Here is a 20,233-nt window from a genome sequence, read left to right as displayed (position 1 = left end):
GGATAAGGTTTTTCAGGACAAGCAGACATCTTTATAAGCTAGCTGGTTGTCACTACACAAGGTTTGTCCCTACACATCTCTTATCACAATAATCTCGAAGTCAACTCGGTCTGTGTAAAACGGCTTAGGTTACTTAGAAATATCTTTAGAATACAGACGAATCTTATTTCTAGAATACTTATATAAATTAGCCATGAATATATTAAGAGGAAGATCGATTGCGTAGACTAGACTGAGATGAGATTATAAAAATGAGCTAGATCTGTGGGGATTTATTAAGAGATACTCAGAGGTTCAAAACAACTAAAGATTAGTGAGTTTGCCAGTGTGTCAGCTATAGGCAACCTAGGCTCTTACTTGTATGTAATTATCATACTAATAATAGGAGTGCGAGTACAATTCAACCCAAGCAAAATTTAATCCTTTACAACCTCAACTCACGACGAAACCCAGCTCTAGCTAATTTCAACCCGAACGAAACTCAAAGCAGTAAAAATCCACTTGAGTTAAATTCAATTCGTCCAAAATCCAACCTGAATAAAGAGAAGCTTTGTACAATTCCACTCATGCGATGTTTAGTCCAGTAAAACTAAGTCTATGCAATGTTCGATCAACATAAGATGATTGAAACCAGCGGAACTCGGTCTGCAGCAAGTTAACCTAATAGAAAGCCATTCTAATCACGACCAGAAAATCAGTTACTCGACTGAAAAGGGTAATCTTACGAACCTCAATCCTGCATCCCATTTTTAATACCTCCAAAAAGACAAAATACTCAGCCTCATTTGGCGTCATTCAATTCTGAAAGGAGGATAGTCCCCGTCGCTGAATATTAGTCCCCGTTACCTCCTAGAGAGCCTGAAAGCTGCCAGCCGAATAATAATACAATTTTCAGTTTTTGACCAGCTCTCTTGTAACAATCTTGAGACTTCAGCCTGTGTGGTTTAAAGCATTGAGCATTTAATTTACAAATGGATTGAATCTCAGAGGATTCGAGTTTTGAGTGGAGTTTTTGGTCTGAGAGTGGGTTAAATTTTGCCACGTAGAATTTACCTTTGGATCAATTTTTGCTGTTTTAGTTTTGCGTAATTTGATTTTCGTTGTGCTAATTCTTACTAGTCTGAGTTTTGCTGGGACGAATTTTGCGGGGTTAAGTTTTGCCCGGTTGAATTGTGAGTAAGTTTTCCGTGAGAAGAATTTTGTGTTGATTGAGTTTTGCATGCATTGAATGTTGTTTGTCAGATTTTGGCAGTAATCATGTAGCAATATTCTCGAAGTTACGTTGAGGTTAAAGCACAAGGGTCGTACATCAAGTAGGCAATTGGACACAGAAGGCCTAAAGACACGGAGGTAAGACTAAAAGCTTATATAGAACCAAAAACAAGCTTGTAATTGCGACACCAATTCACAAACATCTTTGAAATAGGTTTTATTCTTTTTTCCAAAATCTAGGGGAGGCAAAACTATCAAGGAGGCAAAGGCCCTCCTGCTCTCTCCAATTAACGCCCATGGTTTGGAAGTAAAATCAAAGGCGTCACTGGACATACAAAGTTGGGGGGGGGGGGGGGGTAAAGAGGCAGATATATTGTGTTGCAAACTTCTCCCTCCGTACGACCAAAAATATTCTTGTAGGTGTTCGTGCGAGGGTTAGAGACTAAGAAGGTAGGTTTTTGTGCAAAAGAAGGTTCATGCTGGTAGGAAATAGAGTATTTCTTTGGTCATGTTTATCCTATAATTTTTGGGAGCTTTTGACTGATAGCGCGTTTTTTGAATCGTTTTAGTCACTCCTCTCGAAAACTCCCCTTTCTTCTCCAAAAAATTTTGGCTCTATGTGTTCTTGCGCATATGAATTAGTATGCAGAAACGTTTGTATCCGCATATATTTGGATGTGCTTCCCATTACCCATTCATTTTTTGAATTTTTGAAATTGGGCCAGGTCGAGTTCGCCAACAGCTATTAATAATAATGCAATATAGGTCTTGGGAATGATTCAATTCCGTTAATTTACTTTATAATTATGTGCTATTTTATTTTAGTCTCTAACAAAAGGAGATATTTTTGGAATGCGTGATGGTGTTGTATATTGTCGACTCCACTTCGATATGCTTCAACATGGGGGAGGATCCTTTAGCTCTAACGACTCCCTTTGTGGAGACGTACCTCATGGAATCGTTCCACGACACCTTTTACAGCACCAAATGGGTAAGTATCTATTCTTTTGAAACTTACGGTTTTATCACTTTTAAAACTTTAACACTGTTACACTACACCGTAACAGTGGTTTTAACACTGTTCTGAATAGTAGCTTTAGTAAAAATCAAATCAATTTACGTAGTAATATTCGAAAAAGAAAAACTTCATTTTAAAAGCAACTCAAAATTTGCAGTCATAAACTTACAATTAATCCCTCTTCACTTGTTGTTTCCGGCTAAGCTACAATTGCAACAGCAACCTTGTTCCCTGTAGAAATAGCAATGGGCAACAAAATCAAGAAATTAAATTAAAAAATATAGCCCTATGTAGAAGGTATTCGGAGCAGTAGATTTTGCAAGCTTACTGAACTAGAATGTTTAAGTTTCAATTAATATCCAAGAAATTATGCTTCAAAATATATATTCCCGTGTAGAACGGGTTGGAAGCAGGTTGGAACAAGCAACAGACTTGTAAGCGTATTGAACTAGAATTTTTTAATTTAAAAAAATATTCCTGAATAAGAACTGAAAACCTTTGAGAATTTTTTGTTATTTACGTGATTTTCCTGGTAGACGGTAAACGTGTTATTATACTTAACAGAAGGTAAGGACGTGTGTTAATTTAGTATATCTTTAAAAACAAAACTAGCAGTTGATTTGCAATCATTTATAAATCAATACCCAATTAACATTATTTGCCAATTGATATGGTGTAACAATCAAGGCTGTATGTAGGGGGGTTACCAGGTTTCACCCCCTCCCCTCTGCGAGATTTTATCTTACTCGTAAAAACGTTAATAAAATGAAAATAAGCAAATTTTTGATGCATTTTTAAAAGTTTTTGTAACGCACCCCCCGAAAAAATAACCCCTTCCGAACAAAAATCCTGGATACCCTCTTGGTGATAAGGCTGCCAAATTTCTATTCATCCATCAAGTTGCTTAAGATTGCGGGTATAAGTTTTTTTTATGGTAAAACGAAATGTGGCTTGAATGGCAGTAACAACCTACAGAGCGAAGAAGCGCAATCTGACCAGCAATTCCTTCTGATGCTACTCGGCCAACTTTACGACGGGAAATGATTACACGTATACACTTTTCTGTACTTTGTTGGGCTTGGTAAAATTACAGTTTGTCTCCCATCTTGCATCTCTTCCTTTTCTGTTCTGAAAAGGAAATGTTTCTTGAAGCAATATTTCATCCACATTGATCAGGACACAAATTTGACTTTTGTTTCAGGTTCTCACTGAATGATAGATAGATAGATATACAGATTTATTCACACGAAAGCCCTATACGGCCATGGTGAAACACAACAAACAAGCAAAAATACAACATCAAAACGCAACCTGGCAAAACACTAGACCTTACTATTCAAGAAAATTTCCACGATGCTTCATACTTACCCGGACGAACCTTCTAATATTTTTTATATCTAAATAACACCCACTTTTCAAAATGTCCAAATTCCAATCCCTCCCCCCAACCTCCCTATGACAAATTTCTGCCCGGTGTTCCCTCAATTCCTTACATCCCCTTAAAAAATGATACAAAGACTCGCCCATCTGTCCGCACATAGAGCAACTGTAAGGACCATCCCTCAATCTAGCCCTCGCTAAATAATGTTCTCATAAAATCATCAAGCTCCAGCCAAGAGAGACTTTCCTCATGCAATATTCAAAAATGGGAAATTTCAATGAAACAAAATAATACAAATGGGCAAAACTCATCTCAACAACCCTATTCCAAGAAAAACAAATCAACACAGTACATAAAAATTGTCATCGTAATCATCTAGGCCCCTCAAAACTACACCTGCAACATTTTGAGACTCTTAAGCCCTTCTCTACTTTTGGTACTTCCACATCCATCTTTCATACTGATTGTCCCCATGACCAGGTCACCTAAGACCGAGACTGGGGTCCAGGGACAATCTTATTTACAATCTTTTCAAATAATTCCTTTTCTATGAAATAATACCTATGCAATTGATGGTTTCAAGTCAAAGGGTTTAGGTTTTGTGTAGGCTGAGTTTTGAGAAGCTGAATTTTTATAGATTTAACTAGCCTGTGCTGCTTGCAGGAACCTACTAAATGAAAGAGGGAGTGGAAAATTGTAAAAAAAGGGGGGGGGGAATATATGAAAAACTTTAGGGAAAACCGCATAAATCTCGAGGTTTTGAGCATATAGAATTATGTGTCCTCTCTACATTTAGGACGCAAGGATTGAATTTTGTATGTATTGAGTTATTGTCGGATTGAAGTTGTTTCGTTTTGTGTATTGTGCGGGTGAACTTATTACTGATTCTAGTTTTGCGTGGGTTTATTTTTATTATTAGTTGACTTCTTCGTAGATGTGAATTGGCTAAGGTTGAGTCTTGCCAGGTTGAGAATATGGGTTGTAGTCAGTGATCCAAGATTCGCTATCGTTAAAAAAAAGGGAGGGGGTGGCTCACATCAGCCGCAGTTGGTTTAAGGTTGGATTCGAGGGTAATCGGGGGCGCTTTTAACGAATATCGGGGTGCACAAGTTTGCAGACGAGTAAAAAATGGTCATTTTAGCCTATAAAGTCAAACTTGGCCTACAACGACGTCATACCGCTCTTGATTTTTTTTTTACACAGTAAATAAACTGAAAACTTGTGCAAACTTGACATATTCTAAATCCTAAGAACGACTAATTTCACCTAGTATTTTTAGTATTTCGCCAAAACCTTTATTTTTTAGTTAACCCCTATTTAATTTTGAAAAAAAGTTTTGTTAATGTACTTTTTCTTAGTTTTTTCGTTTTTTCTGAAATTTTTGCCAACATAAGTATATTTTTGTATGCTTTGTTTGAATTTTGGTCGTCATTACGAGTTAAACTATATGCCTCTTTTCCATAAAATCTTAATTCTTGAGCAACTATTTATTTTTTCTATATAACGTCATAGCTTTCAGAAATTAGCCTACAATGACCAAGTTTTATTTATTTAATTTTTTTTAGCTGTTAAAAAAAACGAAAACGAATCAAACTGCACATCATTCAAACCACCAGAATGTCTTACACACGCTGTTACTAAAAACACAGTCGATACTTGAATCTGCAAGAATATATAAGCTTTTGAACAAGAACCCCCCCCCCCAAAAAAAAAGATAATTTTCTAAATAGTGGTGTTTTACTCGAAATATTTTCAATAAAACCTATAATTTTAATCTCATCAAACAATAGATCGCTTCTTTCTGAATCAAAGCATGTATTTACATTCTACACAACTAATATTTTAAACCAGGCAAACAAAAGTAGTATATACAATCTGGCATACATAGGCTCATATACGAGCCTCAAGGTGACGAAGCCGTGTGAACGTGTGGTGCAGAGGCTAAGAGAGACTAAGGCTGATTTAAGGTACTATTTACTTTAATTCCCAGCATAGCAGGGGCCAATGATCCAATCGGTTAGATCGGGTCAACGGCCGCTGATGTAGTAGACGTTAACAGTCATGATCAGCTGAAAGTAAGGTTTAGACGAATGCATTAGCAGTTTAATATCAAAACAAATAAAAACCAAATATTTAAAACTTAACATGAAACGGTGGCTCAAACCTCTTTTTCTTCTTCATCTTCGTCTTCGGACTCGTTCTGATTTACATCGGAAAGTAGGGATTTTTGGGGGTTAGCTCCACACTTGCATGTGCTGTCACAGAAACCTATTTTGAGCATTTGCATAGCGAGCCACACCTCGTCTTGTCACAGTTGTCAAAAAAGTGAAGCAAGGCAATGCAGCATCGCAGAAAATAGGCCTTGTTTCAGATCATGATCTTCGAGTCTCCAGCCCATATCGGTAGCCTGAGATAAATCAATACGGGGCTTGTGGATTTGGATCCAAATCAGTGACTGGAACATGAAACTTTTCAAATTAGTGGTAGAAACGAGATATCAGTTAGTGGTAAACGCCGGAAATTCTCCAATCTTGGGTACAAATGTACTCGAAGGTCATTCAGACTATTGAAATTAGTCGTACTTCTGCCATATACCGTAACCACAAGCTGCTTAGAGACGTTGACTAAACCATCTCTTTGCACAGATGATGGCTTCTCTGCAAGGGCTCGAATTTCATTACCTAAAGACCCCAGCAAAGTTTCCGAAGACTTTGGAGCTGGAAAAAAATGGACCTTTCCTATTCCATACAGAAGACTTGTGGTGTCACATCCACTCAAGCTTTGGACATGCGGCAAGGCGTTTCAAAATGTTACTACAAGTTTTTGTGCTGCCGTATGAATAGGTATACAGTAGGACGGAGACTTAACCCAGAGCTACTTGAGTCTGAGACTAGCAAGATACCGGAAGTAGTATGCAGCTAGTAAGACGATATCAGAATCTTTGGCTTGTGCTATCACAAGTGTGCTCTTTCGTCTTGCGGCAGCTGCTTTGTGGTATAACACCCGAGTGTCTGCTTCCTCATGGCCAGACGAGAGATCGTCATCAACGGAGCTTCCATGGGGCGTAACGGTAACAGCCCTATATCGACTCTCGAACCCTACAGCGAGATGAACCTACAGACGGGTCGAAATTTTGTACTCCAAGACCTCGAAAAGAACTTTCAAGAGTCGACCTGTGGCTCAGCGACTACTGAGAATCCCGCCCCAGAATGTTGCAACTTTGCTGGAGGAAGTGAACGAGCTGTAAATATTTCCTCTAGGATCTCCTCTTCTTTCTCGACAGCCAGATGCTTCTTTGGGGTCGAACGTGTAGTCATCACGGGTTCTATCGACACTAAGACCGACATACCTGTCACCAACCAAATGGATAGACTGACAAGCTTCGGGTATGTTCCTAAGAATCCCATCTTAAACTCTTATTCCAAAATCTGCTAGCGTCTCATTTTGTTCTGTTCGATAACACCTTATGACCATCATGACAACAACTATATAATCAGATCGTGGAGAGTCTTCAAAAAGCGTATGTGGAATCATTCTTGGCCGTGACTGCAAGCCAGACTGTTGCAGAATGTAGTTCAAGGCTGTTGACTTTGTACCAGTACGTAGCTGAGGTCCCCTACGACTTGGTGATGATACTGCAAGGGAGGCCGGATGTGGCTGTAGCTCGTACTTCAGCAGCTTACAGAGGGACGACGTTTGTGTTAAATTTGCAAGACGCAGAGCTCGTTTAATCAGCTCAGTTTCCCCAAAATCTTTTTTTGGGGCTGTTTCTTTTTTCCTTTTTTGGTAACAGAGGCGAAAGTTTGCACTATGCCAACTTTTACTTTCGTGGATGTCCCTTCGAGATACGAGCACATGGCTTCGAAGGCAATGTCTCGGAAGTTCGGCACACTATTTGCTACGGCTTCTGGAGCTGTATCCCCTGTCATAAAGCTGTGCAGCTCTGTTCTCGTCGTCTTGAATGGGTTTCCAAACAACTCTACCAAGTCCATAACCCGATTTCTGCCTTTTATTGTCAAATTCGTAAACACAGTGGTATCTCCAAGATGGTATCTTCACTTGCAGTATTATCATCAAGTCATAGGGATCCTCAGCTACGTACTGGCACAAAGTCAACAGCCTTGAAATACATTCTGCAACAGTCTGGCTTGCAGTAATGGCCAAAAAGGATTCCACATACGCTTTTTGAAGACTCTACTTTATCTAATTATATAGTTGATGTCAGGAGTGTCAAAAGGAGTTATCGACCAGAACAAAATGAGACGCTAGCAGATTTTGGAATAAGAGTTTACGGTGGGATTCTTAGGGACATACCCGAAGCTTGTCAGTCTATCCATTTGGTTGGTGACAGGTATGACGGTTTTAGTGACGATAGAACCCATGATGACTACTCGTTTAACCTCAAAGAAGCATCTGGCTGTCGAGAAAGAAGAGGAGATCCTAGAGGAAATCTTTTCAGCCCGTTTACTTTCCCCAGCAAAGTTGCAACATTCTGGGACGGTTTCTTAGTAGTTGCTCAGCCAAAGGTCGACTCTTGAAAGTTCTTTTCGAGCTCTGGGAGTACAAAATTTTGACCCATCTGATGGTTCATATCGCTGGAGGTTTCAGGAGTCGACATAGAGATGTTACCCTGATTCCCCATGGAAACTCCGTTGATTATGATCTCTCATCTGGCCATGAGGAAGCTGACACTCGGGTTTTATACCATACAACAGTTGCCGCAAGACGAAAGAGCACGCTTGTGATAATACAAGCCAACGATACTAATATTGTCTTACTAGCTGATTACTACTTCCAGTATCTTGCTAGTCTCAGCTTCAAGAAGCTCTGGGTTAAGTTTCCCTCTTACTGCATACCTATTCAGTTTTTGAAGCACAAAAACTAGGAGTAACATTTTGCAACGCCTTGCCGCTTGTCCACAGCTTGAGTGAATGTGACACCACAAGCTTTCTGTATGGAATTGGAAAGGTCCCCTTTTTTTGAGCTGTGAAGTCTTCGGAAACTTTGTTGGGGTCTTTAGGTGTGAAGTTCGAGCCCTTGCAGAGAAGTCATCATCTGTGCAAAGTGATGGTAGTCAACGTCTCTAAGCATCTTATGGTTAAATGTATGGCTGAAGTGCGACTAACTTCAATAGTCTGAATGACCTTCGAGCACATTTGCACCCAAGATTGGAGGATTTGCGGTGTTTACCACCAACTGATATCCCGTTTCCACTTCATTAGAAAAGGTGAATGTTCCAGTCCCTGATTTGGATGTAAAGTCACAAGCCCCGTATTGATTTATCTTAGGCCACCGATATGGGCTGTGGAATCGAAGATCATGAACTGAAGCCAGACCTAGTTTTTGTGATGCCGCATGGGCTAGCATTGCTTTCTTTTTGTAACTGTGATAAGACGAGGTGCAGCTCGCGCTGCATATGCTTCAAAATAGGTTTCTGTGACAGCGCATGCAAGTGTGGAGCTGTACCCCAAAAATGCCTACTTTCCGATGTGAATCAGAACGAGTCCGAAGATGAAGATGAAGAAGAAAAAGAGATTTGAGCCTCCGTTTCATGTTCAGTTCTAAATATTTTATTTTCTATTTGTTTTTATATTAAATTGCTAATGCCCTCGTCTAAACCTTACTTTCAGCTGATCATGACAGTTACCGTCTGGTACATCAGTGACCGTTGCCCCGATCTAACCGATTAGATCATTACCCCTGCCATGCTGGTAATTAAAGAAACTAGTATCTTAAATCAGCCTTAGTCGGCTCTGCACCACACGTTCACACGGCTTCGGCACCTTGGGGCTCGTATGTGAGCCTATGTAAGCCAGATGGTATCTACTACTACAAAAAAAATAAATAAGGGAGGGGGTGGCTCACATAAGCCGCAGTTGGTTTGAGGATGGATTCCGGGGTAATCTAAGGAGCTTAAAGCGAATATTGGGGTGTATATACTCGCACTAGTGTAGAACTTGACGATTTTGGCTTATAAAGAAGAAATTAGCCTTTTATGGCTAAGTACTTTATACAACTAAAACCCGATATGTAAGATGTTGGGCTTTTTTTATATTGCTGTGGAAACCAAATTTGCCCATGCGATCGCAGAATGAGGCTTTTGTTTGTTTTTTTCCTGGTTAAAAATATTAGTTGTATAGAATGTAAATACTTGATCTGGTTAAAAAAAAGAGTGATCTATTGTTTGGTGAGATAAAAATTATAGGTTGTGTTGAAAAATTTCGAATAAAATGCCACTATTCAGAAACTTTTCTTTTTTTGGGGGGGGGGGGATTTATTGTCCAAACGCTTATATATTCTTGCAGATTCAAGTTTCGACTTTGTTTTTATCAAGAACGCGTTTTTTTAACAGCTAAAAAAATTAAAAAAAATTGGTCATTGGAGGCTAATTTCTGAAAGCTATGACGTTATTTAGAAAAAATAAATAGTTGCTCAAGAATTAGACTCGTAATGACGAGTAAAATTCAAATAAAGTACAAAAAAAAATACTTATGTAGGTAAAAATTTTAGGAAAACCGAAAAAAAACTAAGAAAAAGTATACTGAAAAACCTTGTTTTCAAAATTAAATAAAGGTTAAATAAAAAAATAAAGGTTGTGGTTAATAGAAAAAATAAAGCTAAATTTGACTTTATAGGCTAAAATGACCATGTTCTACACACATGTGAAGTTGTGCACCCTAATATTCGTTATCAGCGCCCCCGATTACCCTAGATTGCACCCTCAAACCAACTGCAGCGATAGTGAGCCACCCCTTGAAAGACAACGGTCCCTGGATCACTGACTATTGGGAACTACTGGGTTGAATTTGTCCAACATATATGCTTACGTGAAAACCAATAAGTATATTTTTATAATTATAGAGTTTTTTTTCCTTTTTTTTTCAGTAAGGATCCAGCGGGGCGTTTGCCAATCGGAAATTTTATTTACAGTTATCTCAGCGATTCGCTGAACATATCGATGCCCAAGACATTCGCCTTCGAAGACGATTAAAAATAAATGTTTATTTTTCAAATAAAAATAAAGAGCGACATCAAAACTTTAACGATTTGTAATTATCCTATACATGAGTTGGGCTGAGCTCTTGCCTTAATACCTCGCTTAAGGTTTGGAAAAAAAATTGGGGGTAGTAGAATATATTCTTCCAGAGGAAAGGGTTTAAGAGTTAAACTTCCCGCTAAATATTGATGTAAAGGACCCACAATGGAACTTTTGAAGAAAATCAGCATTTGCAAGGCTCTAGCCCCCCCCCCCCCGAATTTTTTTTTTTATAACAAGTCTCTAAATAGTTTGTGTTTATACAATATTTTATGTTAAATAGCATACAATCCTGTGCATGAACGAATGGAGACTCAAGTGAATTAGCTCAGTTAAAGGCGCTTACGAATAATTGTCTTCGCGATCCAAATTCTCGAGTGTTTCTCGTATAATACATAAGTACCAAATATTTTTTGAGGAGCGAGGTAAGGGACTTTAAAGCATAAAAAGGTGATTTACGTTGAAACTCTATTAAACTAACGGGGAAATAGAAAAACTAAAGAGATTTTGACAAATCGGAGTTTCTGTCACGGATATGACTTATCCTCCTCGTTGCTGTGTTGCATTACAGCGAAGCACAGTAAGTAACGAATGATAGTAATACCAGTATCTTATAATGCTCTATTTATGCTTAAGTACCAATATAATTTGTTGCCAAAGTGCTTCAGCGAACTCTTCTTACCGGTCTCTAGTGTTCACGAGCATAATACAAGGAGTTCAAGTCAGTAGCCTATAGGAATTCTATAGCAGTTACTACACGATCAAAGTTTTCTGTGCGCCATGTTTGTTCTAGCGCCTGGAATACTTTGCCACATAAAATTGTACAGGAAACAAACCTGAGTAAGTTCAGAGGTTTGTTGAAACACCATTGCTTTACGGTTTATGAAAAGGATGGGCGAGGAATTCTCTAGTTTCTTTATTTATTAAGTAAATTAAATTGTTTTAATTTTTTTTTTTTTTGATGGATTGATGATGGGAGATAACAAGTGGTTTTTTATTTGATTTTTTTTTGTGGTTTCTTGTTTCTTTTAATGGTGTTTAATTGTCGTCACCTTTTATAAGTTAATTTACATATAGGCCTAGTGGGGTGATTATTTACCTAAACAAGCTTTGCTTCATGTTTAGTTATGTTTATTGTTAATGAATAAACCCTTTCTTTCTTAAAAAACAAAACAAAAAAAAAAAAAAAAAAAAAAAACAAGGAAATGTTTAACAATAAAATTAGACTAGGCTAGTATAAATGACACTACTTTATAAAGTAGTAGTACAGAGAGTAAAGTGGTAGAGTAGTAATCTACTACAAGCAGGGTAGAGCAGTAGTAGATTAGTAGTAGTAGAGGAGCAGTAGAGTAGTATAACTGATACTACTCTATATAATAGTTTAGAGTTGTAATATAGAGTCCTAGTACAGAGTAGTAATGATATAATACCATAGACGTTAATTTTAGTATGCACTCTTCTGTGAAAGTATTTTTTTTACTATAGTTTTTTTTTCTGGCCTTATTTTATTTTACTCTACCGTCCGTACTTTCATGGTCCTCGTCTCTTGTTGTACAATTAGACTTCTCTTTTTCTTAGCCAAACTAAAATCGGTACTTTTGTCTTATAGCCACCGTACTCAAATTTTGTACCGCGAACATGAGACAATAACTGGTTTGCATGGTCTTTATACCAGACAGTAAGCTTTGGCTTGCTGGGAAAATACAGTGTAGTTATATTTTAATTAAATATTTACTTGGTATTTTGGTTAGGTTAGTTTAAGTTACGTATTTAATATAATGTGGATTGGGCAGCCGCCCTTCCATAATTCTTTATTGCAGTTTTCACAATTTTGTTAATAATGTATTATGTTTTCATCATATTTTGTTTTATTTCATTAGCATTAATCAAACTTCACTTCTCACTGAACTTGAGTGTCGTAGCTATAAGACACAAGTACCCTAAAATCCTTATGTTCAATAGGGCAAACAACATTTGCTCATGAGATTTACAGCTTCACAAAATCAGTTTTTTTTTCAAGTGCACATCCTTAATTAATCATTATTTTCTGAAGACATTCATGAAGGAGAAATTCACGAAGGGGATATTCATAATGGACTACCAGGGATAGGAGGTATAGCAAGGATACCTTTTTTCAACGGCAATGGGACAACTCAAAAAGGCAGACCTAGAAAGAGGAAGTTACAGCAAGATGTAAATCAGGGAATGAATATGCGAGCCATGACACCAGCTCTAGGTATGTAGTATTCATATTAGATTTTGCTCGATTGCAGCCAATAAGGTGCAGGTGTCTTCAAACGGAAGCATCTCTTCCAAATCAGATGTCCAAATCAGAGTTTTGATAAGTGATCCTCTGTGAAATTTGGAACCTGAAAGAAAAAGGAAATCCCTGAACCCCCCCCCTTAACAATTCAGCGTTACTGCTAACAGAGGTTTCTTACAAAAATTCCCAGGTCCGTATAGTTGAACTCCTGGATATACCTGTGAATCTTCAGAATATCCTTTCTGAAATATTAACGGGGACATAAGTTCCAAAGATAGATTTTATGATTAATTCCCAATCTTTCCCATTTATCTTGGCTACCCGACAGGGGTTAAGAAAGGACAAAAAGGGCAACAATTTGAAATTTAGGGGGGAGGGAATTAATATGACGCTTTTCCTAAAGTTGTTTTTAAGGGTTTTCTCCCCTTTGCCATTTCAACAAATTTGTAGGCCTGTTCCCATGCATTAAAGACATACCTTTGGTTTCTAAGGGGGCACTTTTTGGAGGAGGGCAGAAGTTAGAAAAGAAAAAATACCGAAAACAAACTATTCATATGGAATGTCTGGGAATAGAAGGTGAAAATTCTTGAGATTTTGGGGCAAGATAAGGACCCAAAAGTCCCCCAGATTCACTTGGTATAAACCGTACTGATGATAGAAAAGAGTTAACAAAACATTGTCTTGCCATTTCTCAATAGTTGAGTTCAGCAAAAAAAATATTTTATGAAAAATCAAACATAAGTCTATAAATTTTTGACAAGAGTTTCGACTCCTTAGGATACTGCAATGATTTATTTTCTGGCATCAATTTAGTGATCTAAGCATGGGACATCAGACTTCCTCACTGCTACTGTTACTAAAAAGTATCTCAGACGCCTGAGGTAAAAAAACTTATTGACACTCCTTATCTTTCCTTTTATATATCATTGCCTTACTACTTCTAACATGAACGTCCTACTTACTGTTATAGATTCTTATAGATTTATTATTTAAGCTGAAGCAAAAGCTGTTATCATTTTCTTGGGTTTAAACTGCTGTTCAAAGATTTAAGCTCTAAGTGATTGGACTCACCCTGTCACAAGAAACTATTGCTAAAATGACACAAAAATAGATTATGGGAGGAAGAACACAACATACTTTCAGTAATAATCGACACATACTCTTTCACGCAAAAACTTGTCATATATATCCGAGGCCGTGATTCCCAACGTGGGGCGTCAGCCTCACCGATGGGGCATGACATTTGTTGGTGAGTCATTAACAGGACCTGCACCCTTTGACTGACTATGCTATAGAGCCTCAATTTTGAAGACAAAACATTTTTCATGTGAATAAAGTGACATTCACATGCATTTAAAGAACAAGAAAGATATGTTATAGTGATTATTAATATAAAAAAAAAATGCCGCTCATTTTCTGAATTCAGGTGATTCATGATTCAATCAAGGATTGACCTCCTATTTTTTCTCTTTCTTACTTCTGTGTGTAAATATAATCTAGGCCACTGCTTTAATTTTCAATTTTGTTCCCTATCTCACCGCCTTTTTAGTCTTATAGGGAATGCTACAAATTTCAAATGTTTTCAACTCATCATTTTGAATTTTTTACTACCGTACTTGCAGTGGTGGATCCAGGGGGGCGAGGCGGCGCCCCCTAGCGTAGTCTAAAGTTGTGTAATTTACTTAATTAACTCAAGTTTGCGTTAATTAAAATTGCTCCTAACGCAAGTTTATCGGATCAACATATCCCCCCCTTAAAAAATCCTGGGTCCGCCCCTTCGTACTTACCTACTATATATGTTGGATAGCAACTCTTGCAAGTACTGAGGTTCATGAAAAAAAGAAAATTACTGAACTTTTATTTCCCTAGGTATTACTAATTGTGTTATAATTACAACGTTTATGTTTATCATACCCAACTTATTATTATTACTATTGGCAATATTATTACTATTATTGAATCAAGCTTAGTCTTCTTTACTGAATTATTGACGAAAGGTATATAAGTTCATCAAAAAATTCTCTAGGCACGCAGCCAGCTTCTTTTTGCAGTCAAAAATAAAGCAAGTCCCTGAGGTTTTCTAGTTTAGTTCGTTAGGGTTACTTAGATTAGGGACTATTTAACCCCGCCCTTTGTCCAAATCTCTGTCCTTAAAAAATTTCCTCGCATATGTTCATCTCAGGTCCATCCACAGATTTTCTTTTATCGTAATTTAAATAAGAAAATGAATTGCTTGCTTTAGTAAATTCTATATGATGCACATTAGTTGTAAATAATAGAGTAAGTTGCAATGAGATAAATTGGCATACGAAAAAAACAGCTGTGCAAAAGGTAGAATTAAATGTAGCCTGAGATTGAATTGATCAAATTTGCACAAACAACGACAAAAACTAGACAATGACAAGAAACCTTTAGGAAACCCCAACAACTTTGAAATCTTCTATTTCTGGTCCTGGGAAGGGAGGCAGGGCCGGATCTAGGAGGGGCAAGCACCCTGGTTGTCACGCCCCAGGGGCGGCTAAACAAGCTTAAATTTTAATATTTTTGGGAAAAATTACAATATTTATAGTAATGATGGTGCGACAAAGTCTACATTTGCCCCCTCCCTATGAGAAAAAACCTAACTCTGGCTATGGGGTGGAGGAGGAAGCAAACACTCAGTTTACCCTCTTACTTAACCTATGGGTGCTGATTGGATTTTTTATTGTAAAAATTTAGTAAATTCGTCTATTTTAAAAAAAAAATATCTTGCGGGGATTACCTGTTTTTCTTTTAGATAAATAAAATGTGTTAAGTTGGAAGAAATACCATGTTTTTTATGCATTCTGCCGAGCAATCTGAGAGCCCAGTAAAAAAGGGTATTTTTGCATTATCACGACCCCTCTAAAGAAGTCCAACAAAAGATGCTACAGTCAAACGGGAAAGACGCAATGAAAAACCCGTTTTTACAAGATGATTCAATACACCACACATTGTATACCGTGGTTTTAAGATATTTAAAGTGTGGTTCTTTTTTTTTTTGGGGGGGGGAGGTACCTAGGTTAGGTTACGCCTTTAATATATGCTATGCTTTGCCCCCACCAACTCCCCCTAATGTGCAAATATATAGCCCAAGTTTGTTTCTAAACTATTATATAGTCATCCTATTTTATTTCATTAGCTTTCACCAAACTTGACTTTTTAGAGAGACCCTGATAATACGAAAGTACCAAAAAAAGCGTGTGTCGAACCAATGTTTATTCTCTCTACAGATTTTGCCGCTAAAACAATAAAGGTGAAGGGTGTATCCTCAGTCACTCATCACTCTTAACTGGGACCTTCCTGTTCATCACTCATCTCTGGTGAGTGTTTATGTTGACACTAGGATGATCCATTGCGGCTTCTCTCTCGATACCAGGATGTCATCTGTCAGAATACTTGTTGCATTCTAATGGTATTTATCAACTGATCAGATGACCCATCCTTATTATGGATTTGGACAACTATGTGGCTCAAATATTGTTTGTTTTCTACCTTATTACAATGATTTGCAGTGGATGTAATGTGCTGCTATCGAGAGAGCACCAATTATGTAAATCTGAGCCGTTATTTTGTTCCGTTTTTCTGTAAGGTGGCATAGCCTAAAATTTTGTTTAACGCCCAACATTTATAATATCACTTCCAGGTGCGTATCCAGAAGAGGTAAGGGGTTTGAACCCCCAACCCCAAAAAATTGTCCTACACGTAGAAACGTAACGAAAATGAATATAAAACAAATTTTTGACGCGTTTATAAAAATTAATTTGTATCCCCCACCCTTTAAAAAAAGTCTTTCTACGGCCCCGATTACTTTGTCTAAAAGGATTTAATGATCCTATTATATATAAACTATTTTGGCTTTTTTTTCTATTTATCGTCCATTAGCCATGATATGTAAACAGGTATTTATTTAACGGAGGGAGAACATTTTTCGGTTGGCCTAAATTTGAAAAAAAAAATGCGAAATACAGAGAAATTTTAAATACATGCATCATACATTGTTTTGTGACCTGCTGACTTTAAGATATTAACAATATCTCATTATTCTAAGATACTTAAAATATTTTGATGCTCCTAACATTCTGATATCTGTATTCTTTTCAAATACCTCCAGTTTAAAATCGTGCAAAACATCATGTGGACGCAGATTTATCGAATAAGTCTCCGTGTGGGAGGCGTGACGGGCTACCATTTAGAAAAGATTTGAAACAGTAAGAAAGGTCACCGTGAGAAGGGCTTCCTGTGGTTGTAGGACACCCTTTATTAAGGGAAAGGCAATTTCATTTTTATGTATTGTTTCATTTATGTAAAATATGGTGATGTGAAGTGTGTTCGGTTCGGTTGCAATTTATTCTTTTTAAAAAGTATTGTAGGTGACGCGAGGCCATATCGAGGGGTTTTAACCCTCCTCCCTCCCCAGAAATGTTTTTCCGACTCCTAAGAATGTAAAAATGAATATAAAAATTTTATGCGTTTTTTGTACCCCCCCACCCGAAAAAAATCCTGGATATTACCCTGAGGTAACGTGTAAGGTTTAAGGTAATTTTTGTTAGAGTTGTCACCACTGAGACGAGCGGAGGTGGTGTTTATATAAATCTATAAAAAAAGGTTTGTTTTCCAAAATAGACAGAATTCCATTCGCTCTTCTTCTGTGATGTCGCCTTTCCCGCCATACTAGCTTACATTTGAAACGTAGGCCTACATTTTGAAAGAAAACTTATTACAAAGCGTCAAAATCTTTCTTCACTCTTGGTGTAATTCAGTTTAAATATATGAGATTACTGCTGTGCTCAATAAGCCAATTATCATTAATTTTAATTAGATATTGGTTATTACCTTGATCCGAAAATGGCTCATAACTACAAGTTCTACCCCCTATGTCCTCCTAGTAAGGCCAAGCTTTTAACATCTTAGTTGTTTCGGCACTAATAATACTATAATAATAATAATAATAATACTGACCATATAAACTGACCAAGTTGTTTTATTATCTTTTGTTCTGGAACGAAATGATACTAAACATTAGTTATCATCAATGGTAGCTGTGTTCTGAATCTTAAGGGCCAAATTAGAGAGATATTTTTTGAGGGGCTGCAGTATAAGATATATGGCTCACATATTTTTCGTTAGCTTTTTGTAACCAAGTTTTTGTCAATTATGGTACCAAAAAGTTAATTGTTATCTATTATTCAGTTCGTTTCTGTTAATTACTTTTTTGTTTACAAGGATCTCCTTGGAAAATCGTAAAAAAACTTGATTTATTTTGAAAATGTATACCTCCAAAAAAATTTTCCAACTTTTTTTTATATCTTCTTCCCTTATTGCTGTTAAATATATCGATTAATAAGAAATGGGGTTGAATTTTGTTGCCCAACGCTTAGTATGTCAACCAATGACATACACGCTAAAAAAAAAATATATGATCACGTAAAATTAAGAACATAAAAGATTTCAAATTTCTCGAAAATATCCACATTTTCTCAAGATATTTTTTATTGACTTTAGTCTCTTTTGAGATAAAGAACAATCTAAGGTTTTTTCATGGAAAGCCATCGCTAGCACATATAAATTAAGACAATAATCCGCGCATTCCTTGCTTTTTAAGGTGAAAAAAGGGCAATGAATACGATACTAGACTTTACAGTCCCTACCGATGGTGCTCATCTCTGTTTCATGGCCCTTCAGCCAGAAAGTACAGTGGAGGGCAGCCATCCTGTGCTTCTTCACACATTTCCTGTTTATTGTCCAGGTACGCACTTAGAGCTGGGCCAACTCTGGCTGAACTTACAGAGTCATGCCACTAACCCCCGTTCCAAACCCAATAACGGGCGACACCAGGACTTGAACCCTGCCCTCACAAACAAAGGATTTCAAATCTAGCGTGTTAACCACTCCACTAGGATGGCTTTTCCAGTGGCCTTTCCATAAAAAATGTCCTACAATTCTTCTAACATGATATTGCTGTAATATGAAATAGTGCATTCTTTGACAGAACTTAGAAACTGGTGACAAATTCAATTTTAGTCTTAATGCACTTAAATCTTGAACATCTGTCATTTAAGCTATTTATATATACACTAGGCTGTACGCACATTCTAAACGCATGTGCCTACTTTTAAACCATTAAGTTAATTAAATTAAAAAAAGAAGGGTGTAAACGTGCACTGCATGCGGTGACATAATCGGGCGGAACTCCCCTGCAGCGATAACAAAACCCCAAAAGATTTCTTTTAACTTTATGGACCGGAACCGAGGACTTCATTACACCATAGAAAGGGAGGTAATCCCCTTTCCTCATTATTCTCGCCTAAGGCAACATTTCCGTTTGTAGTATCGGATGATTTCCTCTGTTCTAAATGGGGAGTGAGTTTTCCCCTTTTGTTTCTTTTTTTATGTATGGCTGTCAACAAGTTAAAGAGATTAAGCTATAAGTAATTGAATGTAGGTAAAATTTCAGTTTTTTAAGTTTCAAAGACACCAATTTAGACTAGTTAAATTTAGTTGATTTTGACTTATTGACTTACACTAATAGTCACTGCTTGTAGCTCTATTGTTTAAAATCTGAAGACTTTTTGAACAGGCTTCTAAGTAAAAGGGGACATAAATAAAACTAGTATAAACTTAAATATATAAGTGGGCTAAAGCTTTATTATTCAGAATTTTGACGTCAATAAAATATCCTTAATGCGGTGCTCCTCATATCCAAAGTCCCAAAGAAACATAAAATAAAGGACAATTATTTTAAGATGTAAAAACACCCATGTAATCAAACAATTCGTGGTAACCAACTGTAAGTAAGGAGCGACGTGGCTCAATAGTAACCGAAACTCTAAAAAACAGATTTTTATTCCGATATCAAAAGAACTGGCTTATTATGCTGATTCCAAATATATAAGTTCCATTAAGTTTAGTGTTACACATTAAAGCCTACGAGCCTGAGGAAATTTTCTTGATTTTCAAAAAAGGGGGAAACTCCCCATAAAAGTGCAAGAATTTTAATGAAAATCACATAATCACATTCAGCGTATCAGAGAACCTTGTTTCAGAGGTTTCACCCTCCTATTGTCAAAATGTGGAATTTTGTATTTTTACTGGAAGAAAGATCACGGATGCGTCTTTATTTTTTTTTTCCGGTGGTGAACAGATGGACCCAGTGTTCCTAGAATATCGGGAGAGGGCTTATTCAAACGGAAATCAAAACTTCTAATGCCCTTTTTAAGTAACCAAAAAGATTGGAGGGCAAATAGGTTCCCTCACCCGCCCCTTTTTTCTCAAATTTTCCAATCAAAATTTTGATATAGCCGT

General features: G+C 37.1%; 1 protein-coding gene across 1 annotated transcript in view; it reads left to right on the top strand.

The window, feature by feature from the left end:
• LOC148956258 (LIM/homeobox protein Lhx9-like) overlaps window positions 1–20,233 on the top strand; it is a 52,062-nt gene that overhangs the window by 16,697 nt on the left and 15,132 nt on the right. Inside the window, exons 3-4 of the mRNA XM_089090088.1 lie at window positions 2,038–2,203; window positions 12,701–12,883. Coding sequence (XP_088946214.1) covers window positions 2,038–2,203; window positions 12,701–12,883 — 349 coding nt within the window. The remainder of the gene's footprint in view (window positions 1–2,037; window positions 2,204–12,700; window positions 12,884–20,233) is intronic.

Source organism: Artemia sp. Qi Xiang Cuo, chromosome 1 (genome assembly GCF_049724085.1).
Source record: "Artemia sp. Qi Xiang Cuo chromosome 1, ASM4972408v1, whole genome shotgun sequence".
Taxonomy (NCBI): domain Eukaryota; kingdom Metazoa; phylum Arthropoda; class Branchiopoda; order Anostraca; family Artemiidae; genus Artemia; species Artemia sp. Qi Xiang Cuo.
The sequence above is the reverse complement of the archived record's forward strand: the minus strand, read 5'-3'. Positions and strand labels throughout refer to the sequence as shown.